This window comes from Nematostella vectensis, chromosome 15 (genome assembly GCF_932526225.1).
Source record: "Nematostella vectensis chromosome 15, jaNemVect1.1, whole genome shotgun sequence".
NCBI classification, from domain to species: Eukaryota; Metazoa; Cnidaria; class Anthozoa; order Actiniaria; family Edwardsiidae; genus Nematostella; species Nematostella vectensis.
Window position 1 is genome coordinate 1,070,719 of NC_064048.1, and position 17,012 is coordinate 1,087,730.

Below are 17,012 nucleotides of genomic sequence, written 5' to 3' on the forward strand. Positions count from 1 at the left end.
CATTCTACTTCAACAAAGCTGCGCAAACATGCAAATGAGCTTTGATAGGGTTATAGTGCGCCGATAACACCACGCTTGCCTTTGTTGGCTACGAAACATCACGTTGAATTACAATCCATTCTTCAACTAAAACAATGTAACTTCATTGATTGAAAAACTTAATTCAGTATCAAATACTGCAGGGAAATTATTATTTTTTAAATGATGAGAAATTTTAATTTCAAAACAAAAACAAATAATATGTCACGCTAGTCGGATCTAAAGACTTTAATAAAAAATACACAAAAGCATCATCAAATAATCGCCAAAATAACAAGAACCAAAACATATAAAGAAAGAACGTGGAGTCAAGCCAACAGGAAGATGATTAACAATGGTGTTTTCGTCCCCTTATGTCAAGTGATAGTGTTAGGAAACAAAGAAAAATCAAGGTAAACACACGCGGGTCAACAGGGATCGGCAAGCTCTCTTTCGTGTGAGACACGTTTTAAAAACAAGGCATAAACAAGCTTCAAAACAACAACAAAAAGCTGCGTGAGGGCCAACCAGTTCTACTGTTCTGGGTCAGAACACAAGCAGAATAAACAAAGAATAGTTTTCAGCCAAGGGCTTACTTACTCGAAGCAGGGCACTGCAGTAAAGATAAACATAACACTAAACAGGATAAAAACGATTGCGTCATAAAATAGAGCGATGTGAAATATAACAAAGAAAAAAATATAGCTGTGACTAAAAGATTATAGTTTAAAGATGTGATTTTTCACAACCTCTAATAGAAATGGGCATTCTTTCTCCCTATTCTTTAAAAAAAAACTGAAAACATTTTTGTCCGAAAATTCGTTTTCGTATCTCGGAAGATCTACCCGCTGATTCTACTACTCATTCCGTTTCATTCTTGTTTCTTTAGTTGTGTATTTGAAGCATTCTTGGATTAGGAAATTAAATACTTTTCCTAATACGAAAATACGAAATTTATTCACGAGTAGGGATGCTATCTCTGAGGCGAGTTCAAGGTCACTTGGCCACACAAACAATCATAAAAACTTCGCATTCGTAACCCAAAGGAAACCTAGAAAACAATAGTTTTAGATTGGGTTCTAAAAAAAGGAAGCTTACTTTAGGGTTAAATAGTGCTAATTGTGGAGGAAGGTTAATCCGTTCGCCGCGGAACTAAACTCTGTGCGTATACAAGAAGGAAGTGTTTAGACCGGAAGCTACAACGCTCTCAAACAGTCAAACATAGTAAGTCAAACATAACATTACAGACAGGGGGTAAGCCGGGGGAGCGTAATCAACAAGACAACGTTATAATATTTTAACCAAAAAAACTGAAATCACTACTTTATTTTCCTTTCATGGCTCCTACGACAAAAAAAATAAAATAGGTAATTACTTTCAAAGCAGTTGTTTCATAACAGGTCGTGAACTTGTCAATCTTTTTTTCCGTGTTGAAAACGAGATGCCAAACGCTCAAGAGAAACACGACCCTCGGTCATTTTTTATTAAAACATAGTCTCTTTTAAACTCACACTGTAGAATGATTTCAGATGTTTTCGACTGATAATGTGAATCTGTTTGTTGCAGATTAAAGATTGGAATAATTGTATAAATAAACTTTAGGATAGATAATAAAACAGAAGACTTGGTTTGTTTTTCATCTATACCATAAATGTTAGGAATGACATTCTTAGCACGGCATGGTGTAAGCGCTAAGAGGCTATCTCCCTTCATCTGGGAAAACACTAGTAATCTTGGCAAGCAAAGTGGAATAAGAGATACCGAACAGTCCCTTGTTCTATAAAAACACTAGTGAGTTGGCAAGGTAGAGTGAAATAAGAGATACTGAACGAATCTTTGTCGAGTTTGTAAACACACTTGTCACCTTGGCAAGGAAGAGTGGAATAAGAGATACTGAACAGGATGTTTGTCGAGCAAGTAAACAGTGGCGTATAATTCTTCAGATAGCTAAGGCTAAAGATCAGACTTTTTTGACGCGTGGTTTCGTAGGCTATGAAACCTTATGCAAATGGTTGTGCATATCAGCAGTGAATTAAAATCGCTTGAAACACGTGGAATTTCAATCCATCTTACAAATAAAACAGCTCAATTCTACTTATGAAGGATCAACTAATAATCAACTAATACACGGAAAATTGTTTTTGTTTTTAAAATGTTTTTAAATGATGAGAGTATTGAATACTAAAAAAAGTACGAAAACAGCTACCACGCAGGTCGGACATATGGACTTTAAGTATGTACCCCGCGCAGTTATAGCCAACTAGTCAAACCCCTTTTTTAAAACATCGCTAACAAACAAAAGGGTTAGAGGTATAAAAGTTTACTTATCAAGAGAAATCATCTTGGTTAGTTGCGCTGAGTTTTAGCTAAACCGATTGTGACGATGACGACAGAAACAATCGATTGTTTAAGATGACGATAACAGTGATGGTGAGGAAGAAACTAGTAATAGTGATGGGTTGGCCAGTTTTGATGCCGACGATAAACAAGACGATTAACGATTAAGAGCAATAACGATTTTAACGATGGTGATAATGGTAATAAGGATGATGGTGATGGTGATGGTGATGATCACAACGACGAAAATGATAATATCACATAGAAAGTGATGATGATGCAAATAATGATGATAATAAGGATGTTGGTGATGATGATGATGATGATCACAATGACGACAATGATAATATCACATGGAAAGTGATGATGATGCAAATAATGATGATGATAAGGATGTTGGTGATGGTGATGATGATGATGATTGCGATGTCTACTATAAGGGCGATGGAGACGCTGATGATGATGATGGCGACGACGACGGCAACAATAATGACGATGACGACGACGATGATGATGATGAGCCGTATGTCTTACCTTCATTTCTGGGTTTGATAAGCTCTCCAACAAGCAGCCTCTCAGTGCTCCCATCGTCGACATTTCTGGCGATCCAGCGCCCGCAAGGGAACCTGACGACCAAGCGGCATTCATCAGACCGACATCTCACACTTTCATACCATTCTTTCAAAAAACTATTAAGAGTCAAGAGTCTGAAATTATCCTCAAATGATCAATTACGTTATTTTCAGAAACAGACCGCTTTATTCTAAAATAAAAGTTTTCAATTTGCTTTGGCTGTAGGTCAATTTCCTAACTGTTCAGTCCCTGCTAACCCAGGTCCGGTGACTCCCTCTCTTACCTAAAGATGTACCCTGTGACCCCCTCTCTTACCTAAAGATGTACCCTGTGACCCCCTCTCTTATCTAAAGATGTGTCCAGTGACTCTCTCTCTTACCTAAAGATGTGTCAGGTGACTCCCTCTCTTATCTAAAGATGTGTCAGGTGGCTCCCTCTCTTACCTAAAGATGTGTCTGGTGACTCCCTCTCTTACCTAAAGATGTGTCCGGTGACTCCATCTCTTATCTAAAGATGTGTCAGGTGACTCCCTCTCTTACCTAAAGATGTGTCCGGTGACTCCCTCTTTTACCTAAAGATAAGTCAGGTGACTCCCTCTTACCTAAAGATATGTCCGGTGACTCCCTCTTATCTAAAGATGTGTCAGGTGACTCCCTCTTACCTAAAGATGTGTCAGGTGACTCCCTCTTACCTAAAGATGTGTCAGGTGACTTCCTCTCTTATCTAAAGATGTGTCAGGTGACTCCATCTCTTATCTAAAGATGTGTCAGGTGACTCCCTCTCTTATCTAAAGATGTGTCCGGTGACTTCCTCTCTTATCTAAAGATGTGTCAGGTGACTCCCTCTTTTATCTAAAGATGTGTCAGGTGACTCCCTCTCTTACCTAAAGATGTACCCTGTGAACCCCTCTCTTACCTAAAGATGTACCATGTGACCCCCTCTCTTACCTAAAGATGTACCCTGTGACCCCCTCTCTTACCTAAAGATGTACCCTGTGACCCCCTCTCTTACCTAAAGATGTGTCAGGTGACCCCCTCTCTTACCTAAAGATGTGTCCGGTGACTCCCTCTCTTACCTAAAGATGTGTCAGGTGACTCCCTCTCTTACCTAAAGATGTAGCCTGTGAACCCCTCTCTTACCTAAAGATGTGTCAGGTGACCCCCTCTCTTACCTAAAGATGTGCCAGGTGACTCCCTCTCTTATCTAAAGATGTGTCAGGTGACTCCCTCTCTTATCTAAAGATGTGTCAGGTGACTCCCTCTCTTATCTAAAGATGTGTCAGGTGACTCCCTCTCTTATCTAAAGATGTGTCAGGTGACTCCCTCTCTTACCTAAAGATGTACCCTGTGAACCCCTCTCTTATCTAAAGATGTGTCAGGTGACCCTCTCTCTTACCTAAAGATGTATCAGGTGACTCCCTCTCTTACCTAAAGATGTGTCCGGTGACTCCCTCTCTTACCTAAAGATGTGTCAGGTGACCCCCTCTCTTACCTAAAGATGTAGCCTGTGAACCCCTCTCTTACCTAAAGATGTGTCAGGTGACCCCCTCTCTTACCTAAAGATGTATCAGGTGACTCCCTCTCTTACCTAAAGATGTGCCAGGTGACTCCCTCTCTTATCTAAAGATGTGTCAGGTGACTCCCTCTCTTACCTAAAGATGTGTCAGGTGACTCCCTCTCTTACCTAAAGATGTGTCCGGTGACTCCCTCTCTTACCTAAAGATGTGTCAGGTGACCCCCTCTCTTACCTAAAGATGTGTCCGGTGACTCCCTCTCTTACCTAAAGATGTGTCAGGTGACCCCCTCTCTTACCTAAAGATGTAGCCTGTGAACCCCTCTCTTACCTAAAGATGTGTCAGGTGACCCCCTCTCTTACCTAAAGATGTATCAGGTGACTCCCTCTCTTACCTAAAGATGTGCCAGGTGACTCCCTCTCTTATCTAAAGATGTGTCAGGTGACTCCCTCTTACCTAAAGATGTACCCTGTGACCCCCTCTCTTACCTAAAGATGTACCCTGTGAACCCCTCTCTTACCTAAAGATGTACCCTGTGACCCCCTCTCTTACCTAAAGATGTGTCAGGTGACTCCCTCTCTTATCTAAAGATGTGTCAGGTGACTCCCTCTTTTATCTAAAGATGTGTACGGTGACTCCCTCTCTTATCTAAAGATGTGTCAGGTGACTCCCTCTCTTATCTAAAGATGTGTCAGGTGACTCCCTCTCTTACCTAAAGATGTGTCCGGTGACTTTCTCTTACCTAAAGATGTGTCAGGTGACTCCCTCTTACCTAAAGATGTGTCAGGTGACTCTCTCTCTTACCTAAAGATGTGTCCGGTGACTCCCTCTCTTATCTAAAGATGTGTCAGGTGACTCCCTCTCTTATCTAAAGATGTGTCAGGTGACTCCCTCTCTTACCTAAAGATGTGCCAGGTGACTCCCTCTCTTACCTAAAGATGTGCCAGGTGACTCCCTCTCTTACCTAAAGATGTACCCTGTGACCCCCTCTCTTACCTAAAGATGTACCCTGTGAACCCCTCTCTTACCTAAAGATGTACCCTGTGACCCCCTCTCTTACCTAAAGATGTGTCAGGTGACTCCCTCTCTTATCTAAAGATGTGTCAGGTGACTCCCTCTTTTATCTAAAGATGTGTCAGGTGACTCCCTTTCTTATCTAAAGATGTGTCAGGTGACTCCCTCTCTTACCTAAAGATGTGTCCGGTGACTCTCTCTTACCTAAAGATGTGTCCGGTGACTCTCTCTCTTATCTAAAGATGTGTCAGGTGACTCCCTCTCTTATCTAAAGATGTGTCAGGTGACTCCCTCTTACCTAAAGATGTGTCAGGTGACTCTCTCTCTTACCTAAAGATGTGTCAGGTGACTCCCTCTTTTACCTAAAAATGTGTCAGGTGACTCCCTCTCTTATCTAAAGATGTGTCAGGTGACTCCCTCTCTTACCTAAAGATGTGTCAGGTGACTCCCTCTCTTATCTAAAGATGTGTCAGGTGACTCTCTCTCTTACCTAAAGATGTGTCCGGTGACTCTCTCTCTTATCTAAAGATGTGTCCGGTGACTCCCTCTTACCTAAAGATGTGTCAGGTGACTCCCTCTTTTACCTAAAGATGTGTCAGGTGACTCCCTCTCTTATCTAAAGATGTGTCAGTTGACTCCCTCTCTTACCTAAAGATGTGTCAGGTGACTCCCTCTCTTATCTAAAGATGTGTCAGGTGACTCCCTCTTTTATCTAAAGATGTGTCAGGTGACTCCCTCTCTTATCTAAAGATGTGTCAGGTGACTCCCTCTCTTACCTAAAGATGTGTCCGGTGAATCTCTCTTACCTAAAGATGTGTCAGGTGACTCCCTCTCTTATCTAAAGATGTGTCAGGTGACTCCCTCTCTTATCTAAAGATGTGTCAGGTGACTCCCTCTCTTACCTAAAGATGTGTCAGGTGACTCCCTCTCTTACCTAAAGATGTGTCCGGTGACTCCCTCTTACCTAAAGATGTGTCAGGTGACTCCCTCTCTTACCTAAAGATGTGTCCGGTGACTCCCTCTCTTACCTAAAGATGTGTCAGGTGACTCCCTCTCTTACCTAAAGATGTGTCCGGTGACTCCCTCTCTTATCTAAAGATGTGTCCGGTGACTCAATCTCTTACCTAAAGATGTGTCCGGTGACTCCCTCTCTTATCTAAAGATGTGTCAGGTGACTCCATCTCTTACCTAAAGATGTGTCAGGTGACTCCCTCTCTTATCTAAAGATGTGTCCGGTGCCTTCCTCTCTTATCTAAAGATGTGTCAGGTGACTCCCTCTTACCTAAAGATGTGTCAGGTGACTCCCTCTCTTATCTAAAGATGTGTCAGGTGACTCCCTCTTACCTAAAGATGTGTCCGGTGACTCCCTCTCTTACCTAAAGATGTGTCAGGTGACTCCCTCTCTTATCTAAAGATGTGTCAGGTGACTCCCTCTTACCTAAAGATGTGTCCGTTGACTTCCTCTCTTACCTAAAGATGTGTCCGGTGACTCCCTCTCTTACCTAAAGATGTGTCAGGTGACTCCCTCTCTTATCTAAAGATGTGTCAGGTGACTCCCTCTCTTACCTAAAGATGTGTCAGGTGACTCCATCTCTTATCTAAAGATGTGTCCGGTGACTCCCTCTCTTACCTAAAGATGTGTCAGGTGACTCCATCTCTTATCTAAAGATGTGTCCGGTGACTCCCTCTCTTACCTAAAGATGTGTCAGGTGACTCCCTCTCTTATCTAAAGATGTGTCAGGTGACTCCCTCTCTTACCTAAAGATGTGTCAGGTGACTCCATCTCTTATCTAAAGATGTGTCAGGTGACTCCCTCTCTTATCTAAAGATGTGTCCGGTGCCTTCCTCTCTTATCTAAAGATGTGTCCGGTGACTCCCTCTTACCTAAAGATGTGTCAGGTGACTCCCTCTCTTATCTTAAGATGTGTCCGGTGACTCCCTCTCTTACCTAAAGATGTGTCAGGTGACTCCCTCTCTTACCTAAAGATGTGTCCGGTGACTCCCTCTCTTACCTAAAGATGTGTCAGGTGACTCCCTCTTATCTAAAGATGTGTCAGGTGACTCCCTCTCTTACCTAAAGATGTGTCAGGTGACTCCATCTCTTATCTAAAGATGTGTCCGGTGACTCCCTCTCTTACCTAAAGATGTGTCAGGTGACTCCATCTCTTAACTAAAGATGTGTCCGGTGACTCCCTCTCTTACCTAAAGATGTGTCCGGTGACTCCCTCTTATCTAAAGATGTGTCAGGTGACTCCCTCTCTTACCTAAAGATGTGTCCGGTGACTCCCTCTCTTACCTAAAGATGTGTCCGGTGACTCCCTCTCTTACCTAAAGATGTGTCCGGTGACTCCCTCTTACCTAAAGATGTGTCAGGTGACTCCCTCTCTTACCTAAAGATGTGTCAGGTGACTCCCTCTCTTACCTAAAGATGTGTCCGGTGACTCCCTCTTACCTAAAGATGTGTCAGGTGACTCCCTCTCTTACCTAAAGATGTGTCAGGTGACTCCATCTCTTATCTAAAGATGTGTCCGGTGACTCCCTCTCTTACCTAAAGATGTGTCAGGTGACTCCATCTCTTATCTAAAGATGTGTCCGGTGACTCCCTCTCTTACCTAAAGATGTGTCAGGTGACTCCCTCTCTTATCTAAAGATGTGTCAGGTGACTCCCTCTCTTACCTAAAGATGTGTCAGGTGACTCCATCTCTTATCTAAAGATGTGTCAGGTGACTCCCTCTCTTATCTAAAGATGTGTCCGGTGCCTTCCTCTCTTATCTAAAGATGTGTCCGGTGACTCCCTCTTACCTAAAGATGTGTCAGGTGACTCCCTCTCTTATCTTAAGATGTGTCCGGTGACTCCCTCTCTTACCTAAAGATGTGTCAGGTGACTCCCTCTCTTACCTAAAGATGTGTCCGGTGACTCCCTCTCTTACCTAAAGATGTGTCAGGTGACTCCCTCTTATCTAAAGATGTGTCAGGTGACTCCCTCTCTTACCTAAAGATGTGTCAGGTGACTCCATCTCTTATCTAAAGATGTGTCCGGTGACTCCCTCTCTTACCTAAAGATGTGTCAGGTGACTCCATCTCTTAACTAAAGATGTGTCCGGTGACTCCCTCTCTTACCTAAAGATGTGTCCGGTGACTCCCTCTTATCTAAAGATGTGTCAGGTGACTCCCTCTCTTACCTAAAGATGTGTCCGGTGACTCCCTCTCTTACCTAAAGATGTGTCCGGTGACTCCCTCTCTTACCTAAACATGTGTCCGGTGACTCCCTCTCTTACCTAAAGATGTGTCCGGTGACTCCCTCTTATCTAAAGATGTGTCAGGTGACTCCCTCTCTTACCTAAAGATGTGTCAGGTGACTCCCTCTCTTATCTAAAGATGTGTCAGGTGACTCCCTCTCTTATCTAAAGATGTGTCAGGTGACTCCCTCTCTTACCTAAAGATGTGTCAGGTGACTCCCTCTTATCTAAAGATGTGTCCGGTGACTCCCTCTTACCTAAAGATGTGTCAGGTGACTCCCTCTCTTACCTAAAGATGTGTCCGGTGACTCTCTCTTACCTAAAGATGTGTCCGGTGACTCTCTCTCTTATCTAAAGATGTGTCAGGTGACTCCCTCTCTTATCTAAAGATGTGTCAGGTGACTCCCTCTTACCTAAAGATGTGTCAGGTGACTCTCTCTCTTACCTAAAGATGTGTCAGGTGACTCCCTCTTTTACCTAAAAATGTGTCAGGTGACTCCCTCTCTTATCTAAAGATGTGTCAGGTGACTCCCTCTCTTACCTAAAGATGTGTCAGGTGACTCCCCCTCTTATCTAAAGATGTGTCAGGTGACTCTCTCTCTTACCTAAAGATGTGTCCGGTGACTCTCTCTCTTATCTAAAGATGTGTCCGGTGACTCCCTCTTACCTAAAGATGTGTCAGGTGACTCCCTCTTTTACCTAAAGATGTGTCAGGTGACTCCCTCTCTTATCTAAAGATGTGTCAGTTGACTCCCTCTCTTACCTAAAGATGTGTCAGGTGACTCCCTCTCTTATCTAAAGATGTGTCAGGTGACTCCCTCTTTTATCTAAAGATGTGTCAGGTGACTCCCTCTCTTATCTAAAGATGTGTCAGGTGACTCCCTCTCTTACCTAAAGATGTGTCCGGTGAATCTCTCTTACCTAAAGATGTGTCAGGTGACTCCCTCTCTTATCTAAAGATGTGTCAGGTGACTCCCTCTCTTATCTAAAGATGTGTCAGGTGACTCCCTCTCTTACCTAAAGATGTGTCAGGTGACTCCCTCTCTTACCTAAAGATGTGTCCGGTGACTCCCTCTTACCTAAAGATGTGTCAGGTGACTCCCTCTCTTACCTAAAGATGTGTCAGGTGACTCCCTCTCTTATCTAAAGATGTGTCAGGTGACTCCCTCTCTTATCTAAAGATGTGTCAGGTGACTCCCTCTCTTACCTAAAGATGTGTCAGGTGACTCCATCTCTTATCTAAAGATGTGTCCGGTGACTCCCTCTCTTACCTAAAGATGTGTCAGGTGACTCCCTCTCTTACCTAAAGATGTGTCAGGTGACTCCCTCTCTTATCTAAAGATGTGTCCGGTGCCTTCCTCTCTTATCTAAAGATGTGTCAGGTGACTCCCTCTTACCTAAAGATGTGTCAGGTGACTCCCTCTCTTATCTAAAGATGTGTCAGGTGACTCCCTCTTACCTAAAGATGTGTCCGGTGACTCCCTCTCTTACCTAAAGATGTGTCAGGTGACTCCCTCTCTTATCTAAAGATGTGTCAGGTGACTCCCTCTTACCTAAAGATGTGTCCGTTGACTTCCTCTCTTACCTAAAGATGTGTCCGGTGACTCCCTCTCTTACCTAAAGATGTGTCAGGTGACTCCCTCTCTTATCTAAAGATGTGTCAGGTGACTCCCTCTCTTACCTAAAGATGTGTCAGGTGACTCCATCTCTTATCTAAAGATGTGTCCGGTGACTCCCTCTCTTACCTAAAGATGTGTCAGGTGACTCCCTCTCTTACCTAAAGATGTGTCAGGTGACTCCCTCTCTTATCTAAAGATGTGTCAGGTGACTCCCTCTTACCTAAAGATGTGTCAGGTGACTCTCTCTCTTACCTAAAGATGTGTCAGGTGACTCCCTCTTTTACCTAAAAATGTGTCAGGTGACTCCCTCTCTTATCTAAAGATGTGTCAGGTGACTCCCTCTCTTACCTAAAGATGTGTCAGGTGACTCCCTCTCTTATCTAAAGATGTGTCAGGTGACTCTCTCTCTTACCTAAAGATGTGTCCGGTGACTCTCTCTCTTATCTAAAGATGTGTCCGGTGACTCCCTCTTACCTAAAGATGTGTCAGGTGACTCCCTCTTTTACCTAAAGATGTGTCAGGTGACTCCCTCTCTTATCTAAAGATGTGTCAGTTGACTCCCTCTCTTACCTAAAGATGTGTCAGGTGACTCCCTCTCTTATCTAAAGATGTGTCAGGTGACTCCCTCTTTTATCTAAAGATGTGTCAGGTGACTCCCTCTCTTATCTAAAGATGTGTCAGGTGACTCCCTCTCTTACCTAAAGATGTGTCCGGTGAATCTCTCTTACCTAAAGATGTGTCAGGTGACTCCCTCTCTTATCTAAAGATGTGTCAGGTGACTCCCTCTCTTATCTAAAGATGTGTCAGGTGACTCCCTCTCTTACCTAAAGATGTGTCAGGTGACTCCCTCTCTTACCTAAAGATGTGTCCGGTGACTCCCTCTTACCTAAAGATGTGTCAGGTGACTCCCTCTCTTACCTAAAGATGTGTCCGGTGACTCCCTCTCTTACCTAAAGATGTGTCAGGTGACTCCCTCTCTTACCTAAAGATGTGTCCGGTGACTCCCTCTTTTATCTAAAGATGTGTCCGGTGACTCAATCTCTTACCTAAAGATGTGTCCGGTGACTCCCTCTCTTATCTAAAGATGTGTCAGGTGACTCCATCTCTTACCTAAAGATGTGTCAGGTGACTCCCTCTCTTATCTAAAGATGTGTCCGGTGCCTTCCTCTCTTATCTAAAGATGTGTCAGGTGACTCCCTCTTACCTAAAGATGTGTCAGGTGACTCCCTCTCTTATCTAAAGATGTGTCAGGTGACTCCCTCTTACCTAAAGATGTGTCCGGTGACTCCCTCTCTTACCTAAAGATGTGTCAGGTGACTCCCTCTCTTATCTAAAGATGTGTCAGGTGACTCCCTCTTACCTAAAGATGTGTCCGTTGACTTCCTCTCTTACCTAAAGATGTGTCCGGTGACTCCCTCTCTTACCTAAAGATGTGTCAGGTGACTCCCTCTCTTATCTAAAGATGTGTCAGGTGACTCCCTCTCTTACCTAAAGATGTGTCAGGTGACTCCATCTCTTATCTAAAGATGTGTCCGGTGACTCCCTCTCTTACCTAAAGATGTGTCAGGTGACTCCCTCTCTTACCTAAAGATGTGTCAGGTGACTCCCTCTCTTATCTAAAGATGTGTCAGGTGACTCCCTCTCTTACCTAAAGATGTGTCAGGTGACTCCATCTCTTATCTAAAGATGTGTCAGGTGACTCCCTCTCTTATCTAAAGATGTGTCCGGTGCCTTCCTCTCTTATCTAAAGATGTGTCCGGTGACTCCCTCTTACCTAAAGATGTGTCAGGTGACTCCCTCTCTTATCTTAAGATGTGTCCGGTGACTCCCTCTCTTACCTAAAGATGTGTCAGGTGACTCCCTCTCTTACCTAAAGATGTGTCCGGTGACTCCCTCTCTTACCTAAAGATGTGTCAGGTGACTCCCTCTTATCTAAAGATGTGTCAGGTGACTCCCTCTCTTACCTAAAGATGTGTCAGGTGACTCCCTCTCTTACCTAAAGATGTGTCCGGTGACTCCCTCTCTTACCTAAAGATGTGTCCGGTGACTCCCTCTTATCTAAAGATGTGTCAGGTGACTCTCTCTCTTACCTAAAGATGTGTCCGGTGACTCTCTCTCTTATTTAAAGATGTGTCCGGTGACTCCCTCTTACCTAAAGATGTGTCAGGTGACTCCCTCTTTTACCTAAAGATGTGTCAGGTGACTCCCTCTCTTATCTAAAGATGTGTCAGTTGACTCCCTCTCTTACCTAAAGATGTGTCAGGTGACTCCCTCTCTTATCTAAAGATGTGTCAGGTGACTCCCTCTTTTATCTAAAGATGTGTCAGGTGACTCCCTCTCTTATCTAAAGATGTGTCAGGTGACTCCCTCTCTTACCTAAAGATGTGTCCGGTGAATCTCTCTTACCTAAAGATGTGTCAGGTGACTCCCTCTCTTATCTAAAGATGTGTCAGGTGACTCCCTCTCTTATCTAAAGATGTGTCAGGTGACTCCCTCTCTTACCTAAAGATGTGTCAGGTGACTCCCTCTCTTACCTAAAGATGTGTCCGGTGACTCCCTCTTACCTAAAGATGTGTCAGGTGACTCCCTCTCTTACCTAAAGATGTGTCCGGTGACTCCCTCTCTTACCTAAAGATGTGTCAGGTGACTCCCTCTCTTACCTAAAGATGTGTCCGGTGACTCCCTCTCTTATCTAAAGATGTGTCCGGTGACTCAATCTCTTACCTAAAGATGTGTCCGGTGACTCCCTCTCTTATCTAAAGATGTGTCAGGTGACTCCATCTCTTACCTAAAGATGTGTCAGGTGACTCCCTCTCTTATCTAAAGATGTGTCCGGTGCCTTCCTCTCTTATCTAAAGATGTGTCAGGTGACTCCCTCTTACCTAAAGATGTGTCAGGTGACTCCCTCTCTTATCTAAAGATGTGTCAGGTGACTCCCTCTTACCTAAAGATGTGTCCGGTGACTCCCTCTCTTACCTAAAGATGTGTCAGGTGACTCCCTCTCTTATCTAAAGATGTGTCAGGTGACTCCCTCTTACCTAAAGATGTGTCCGTTGACTTCCTCTCTTACCTAAAGATGTGTCCGGTGACTCCCTCTCTTACCTAAAGATGTGTCAGGTGACTCCCTCTCTTATCTAAAGATGTGTCAGGTGACTCCCTCTCTTACCTAAAGATGTGTCAGGTGACTCCATCTCTTATCTAAAGATGTGTCCGGTGACTCCCTCTCTTACCTAAAGATGTGTCAGGTGACTCCCTCTCTTACCTAAAGATGTGTCAGGTGACTCCCTCTCTTATCTAAAGATGTGTCCGGTGCCTTCCTCTCTTATCTAAAGATGTGTCAGGTGACTCCCTCTTACCTAAAGATGTGTCAGGTGACTCCCTCTCTTATCTAAAGATGTGTCAGGTGACTCCCTCTTACCTAAAGATGTGTCCGGTGACTCCCTCTCTTACCTAAAGATGTGTCAGGTGACTCCCTCTCTTATCTAAAGATGTGTCAGGTGACTCCCTCTTACCTAAAGATGTGTCCGTTGACTTCCTCTCTTACCTAAAGATGTGTCCGGTGACTCCCTCTCTTACCTAAAGATGTGTCAGGTGACTCCCTCTCTTATCTAAAGATGTGTCAGGTGACTCCCTCTCTTACCTAAAGATGTGTCAGGTGACTCCATCTCTTATCTAAAGATGTGTCCGGTGACTCCCTCTCTTACCTAAAGATGTGTCAGGTGACTCCCTCTCTTACCTAAAGATGTGTCAGGTGACTCCCTCTCTTATCTAAAGATGTGTCAGGTGACTCCCTCTTACCTAAAGATGTGTCAGGTGACTCTCTCTCTTACCTAAAGATGTGTCAGGTGACTCCCTCTTTTACCTAAAAATGTGTCAGGTGACTCCCTCTCTTATCTAAAGATGTGTCAGGTGACTCCCTCTCTTACCTAAAGATGTGTCAGGTGACTCCCTCTCTTATCTAAAGATGTGTCAGGTGACTCTCTCTCTTACCTAAAGATGTGTCCGGTGACTCTCTCTCTTATCTAAAGATGTGTCCGGTGACTCCCTCTTACCTAAAGATGTGTCAGGTGACTCCCTCTTTTACCTAAAGATGTGTCAGGTGACTCCCTCTCTTATCTAAAGATGTGTCAGTTGACTCCCTCTCTTACCTAAAGATGTGTCAGGTGACTCCCTCTCTTATCTAAAGATGTGTCAGGTGACTCCCTCTTTTATCTAAAGATGTGTCAGGTGACTCCCTCTCTTATCTAAAGATGTGTCAGGTGACTCCCTCTCTTACCTAAAGATGTGTCCGGTGAATCTCTCTTACCTAAAGATGTGTCAGGTGACTCCCTCTCTTATCTAAAGATGTGTCAGGTGACTCCCTCTCTTATCTAAAGATGTGTCAGGTGACTCCCTCTCTTACCTAAAGATGTGTCCGGTGACTCCCTCTCTTATCTAAAGATGTGTCAGGTGACTCCCTCTTACCTAAAGATGTGTCCGGTGACTCCCTCTCTTACCTAAAGATGTGTCAGGTGACTCCCTCTCTTATCTAAAGATGTGTCAGGTGACTCCCTCTTACCTAAAGATGTGTCCGTTGACTTCCTCTCTTACCTAAAGATGTGTCCGGTGACTCCCTCTCTTACCTAAAGATGTGTCAGGTGACTCCCTCTCTTATCTAAAGATGTGTCAGGTGACTCCCTCTCTTACCTAAAGATGTGTCAGGTGACTCCATCTCTTATCTAAAGATGTGTCCGGTGACTCCCTCTCTTACCTAAAGATGTGTCAGGTGACTCCCTCTCTTACCTAAAGATGTGTCAGGTGACTCCCTCTCTTATCTAAAGATGTGTCAGGTGACTCCCTCTCTTACCTAAAGATGTGTCAGGTGACTCCATCTCTTATCTAAAGATGTGTCAGGTGACTCCCTCTCTTATCTAAAGATGTGTCCGGTGCCTTCCTCTCTTATCTAAAGATGTGTCCGGTGACTCCCTCTTACCTAAAGATGTGTCAGGTGACTCCCTCTCTTATCTTAAGATGTGTCCGGTGACTCCCTCTCTTACCTAAAGATGTGTCAGGTGACTCCCTCTCTTACCTAAAGATGTGTCCGGTGACTCCCTCTCTTACCTAAAGATGTGTCAGGTGACTCCCTCTTATCTAAAGATGTGTCAGGTGACTCCCTCTCTTACCTAAAGATGTGTCAGGTGACTCCCTCTCTTACCTAAAGATGTGTCCGGTGACTCCCTCTCTTACCTAAAGATGTGTCCGGTGACTCCCTCTTATCTAAAGATGTGTCAGGTGACTCCCTCTCTTACCTAAAGATGTGTCCGGTGACTCCCTCTCTTACCTAAAGATGTGTCCGGTGACTCCCTCTCTTACCTAAAGATGTGTCCGGTGACTCCCTCTCTTACCTAAAGATGTGTCCGGTGACTCCCTCTTATCTAAAGATGTGTCAGGTGACTCCCTCTCTTACCTAAAGATGTGTCAGGTGACTCCCTCTCTTATCTAAAGATGTGTCAGGTGACTCCCTCTCTTATCTAAAGATGTGTCAGGTGACTCCCTCTCTTACCTAAAGATGTGTCAGGTGACTCCCTCTTATCTAAAGATGTGTCCGGTGACTCCCTCTTACCTAAAGATGTGTCAGGTGACTCCCTCTCTTACCTAAAGATGTGTCCGGTGACTCCCTCTCTTACCTAAAGATGTGTCAGGTGACTCCCTCTCTTACCTAAAGATGTGTCCGGTGACTCCCTCTCTTACCTAAAGATGTGTCCAGTGACTCCCTCTCTTACCTAAAGATGTGTCCGGTGACTCCCTCTCTTATCTAAAGATGTGTCAGGTGACTCCATCTCTTACCTAAAGATGTGTCAGGTGACTCCCTCTCTTATCTAAAGATGTGTCCGGTGCCTTCCTCTCTTATCTAAGGATGTGTCAGTTGACTCCCTCTTACCTAAAGATGTGTCAGGTGACTCCCTCTCTTATCTAAAGATGTGTCAGGTGACTCCCTCTTACCTAAAGATGTGTCCGGTGACTCCCTCTCTTACCTAAAGATGTGTCAGGTGACTCACTCTCTTATCTAAAGATGTGTCAGGTGACTCCCTCTCTTATCTAAAGATGTGTCAGGTGACTCCATCTCTTACCTAAAGATGTGTCAGGTGACTCCCTCTCTTATCTAAAGATGTGTCCGGTGCCTTCCTCTCTTATCTAAAGATGTGTCAGGTGACTCCCTCTTACCTAAAGATGTGTCAGGTGACTCCCTCTCTTATCTAAAGATGTGTCAGGTGACTCCCTCTTACCTAAAGATGTGTCCGGTGACTCCCTCTCTTACCTGAAGATGTGTCAGGTGACTCCCTCTCTTATCTAAAGATGTGTCAGGTGACTCCCTCTTACCTAAAGATGTGTCCGTTGACTTCCTCTCTTACCTAAAGATGTGTCCGGTGACTCCCTCTCTTACCTAAAGATGTGTCAGGTGACTCCCTCTCTTATCTAAAGATGTGTCAGGTGACTCCCTCTCTTACCTAAAGATGTGTCAGGTGACTCCATCTCTTATCTAAAGATGTGTCCGGTGACTCCCTGTCTTACCTAAAGATGTGTCAGGTGACTCCATCTCTTATCTAAAGATGTGTCCGGTGACTCCCTCTCTTACCTAAAGATGTGTCAGGTGACTCCCTCTCTTATCTAAAGATGTGTCAGGTGACTCCCTCTCTTACCTAAAGATGTGTCAGGTGA

General features: G+C 44.2%; 1 protein-coding gene across 3 annotated transcripts in view; it reads right to left on the reverse strand.

Annotated features, from left to right (window-relative positions):
* LOC5501638 (DENN domain-containing protein 5B) overlaps positions 1-17,012 on the reverse strand; it is an 89,145-nt gene that overhangs the window by 15,275 nt on the left and 56,858 nt on the right. For all 3 annotated transcript variants that reach the window (XM_048722494.1, XM_048722493.1, XM_048722492.1), the window contains exon 20: positions 2,890-2,981. In XM_048722494.1, the coding sequence (XP_048578451.1) occupies positions 2,890-2,981 (92 nt within the window). The remainder of the gene's footprint in view (positions 1-2,889; positions 2,982-17,012) is intronic.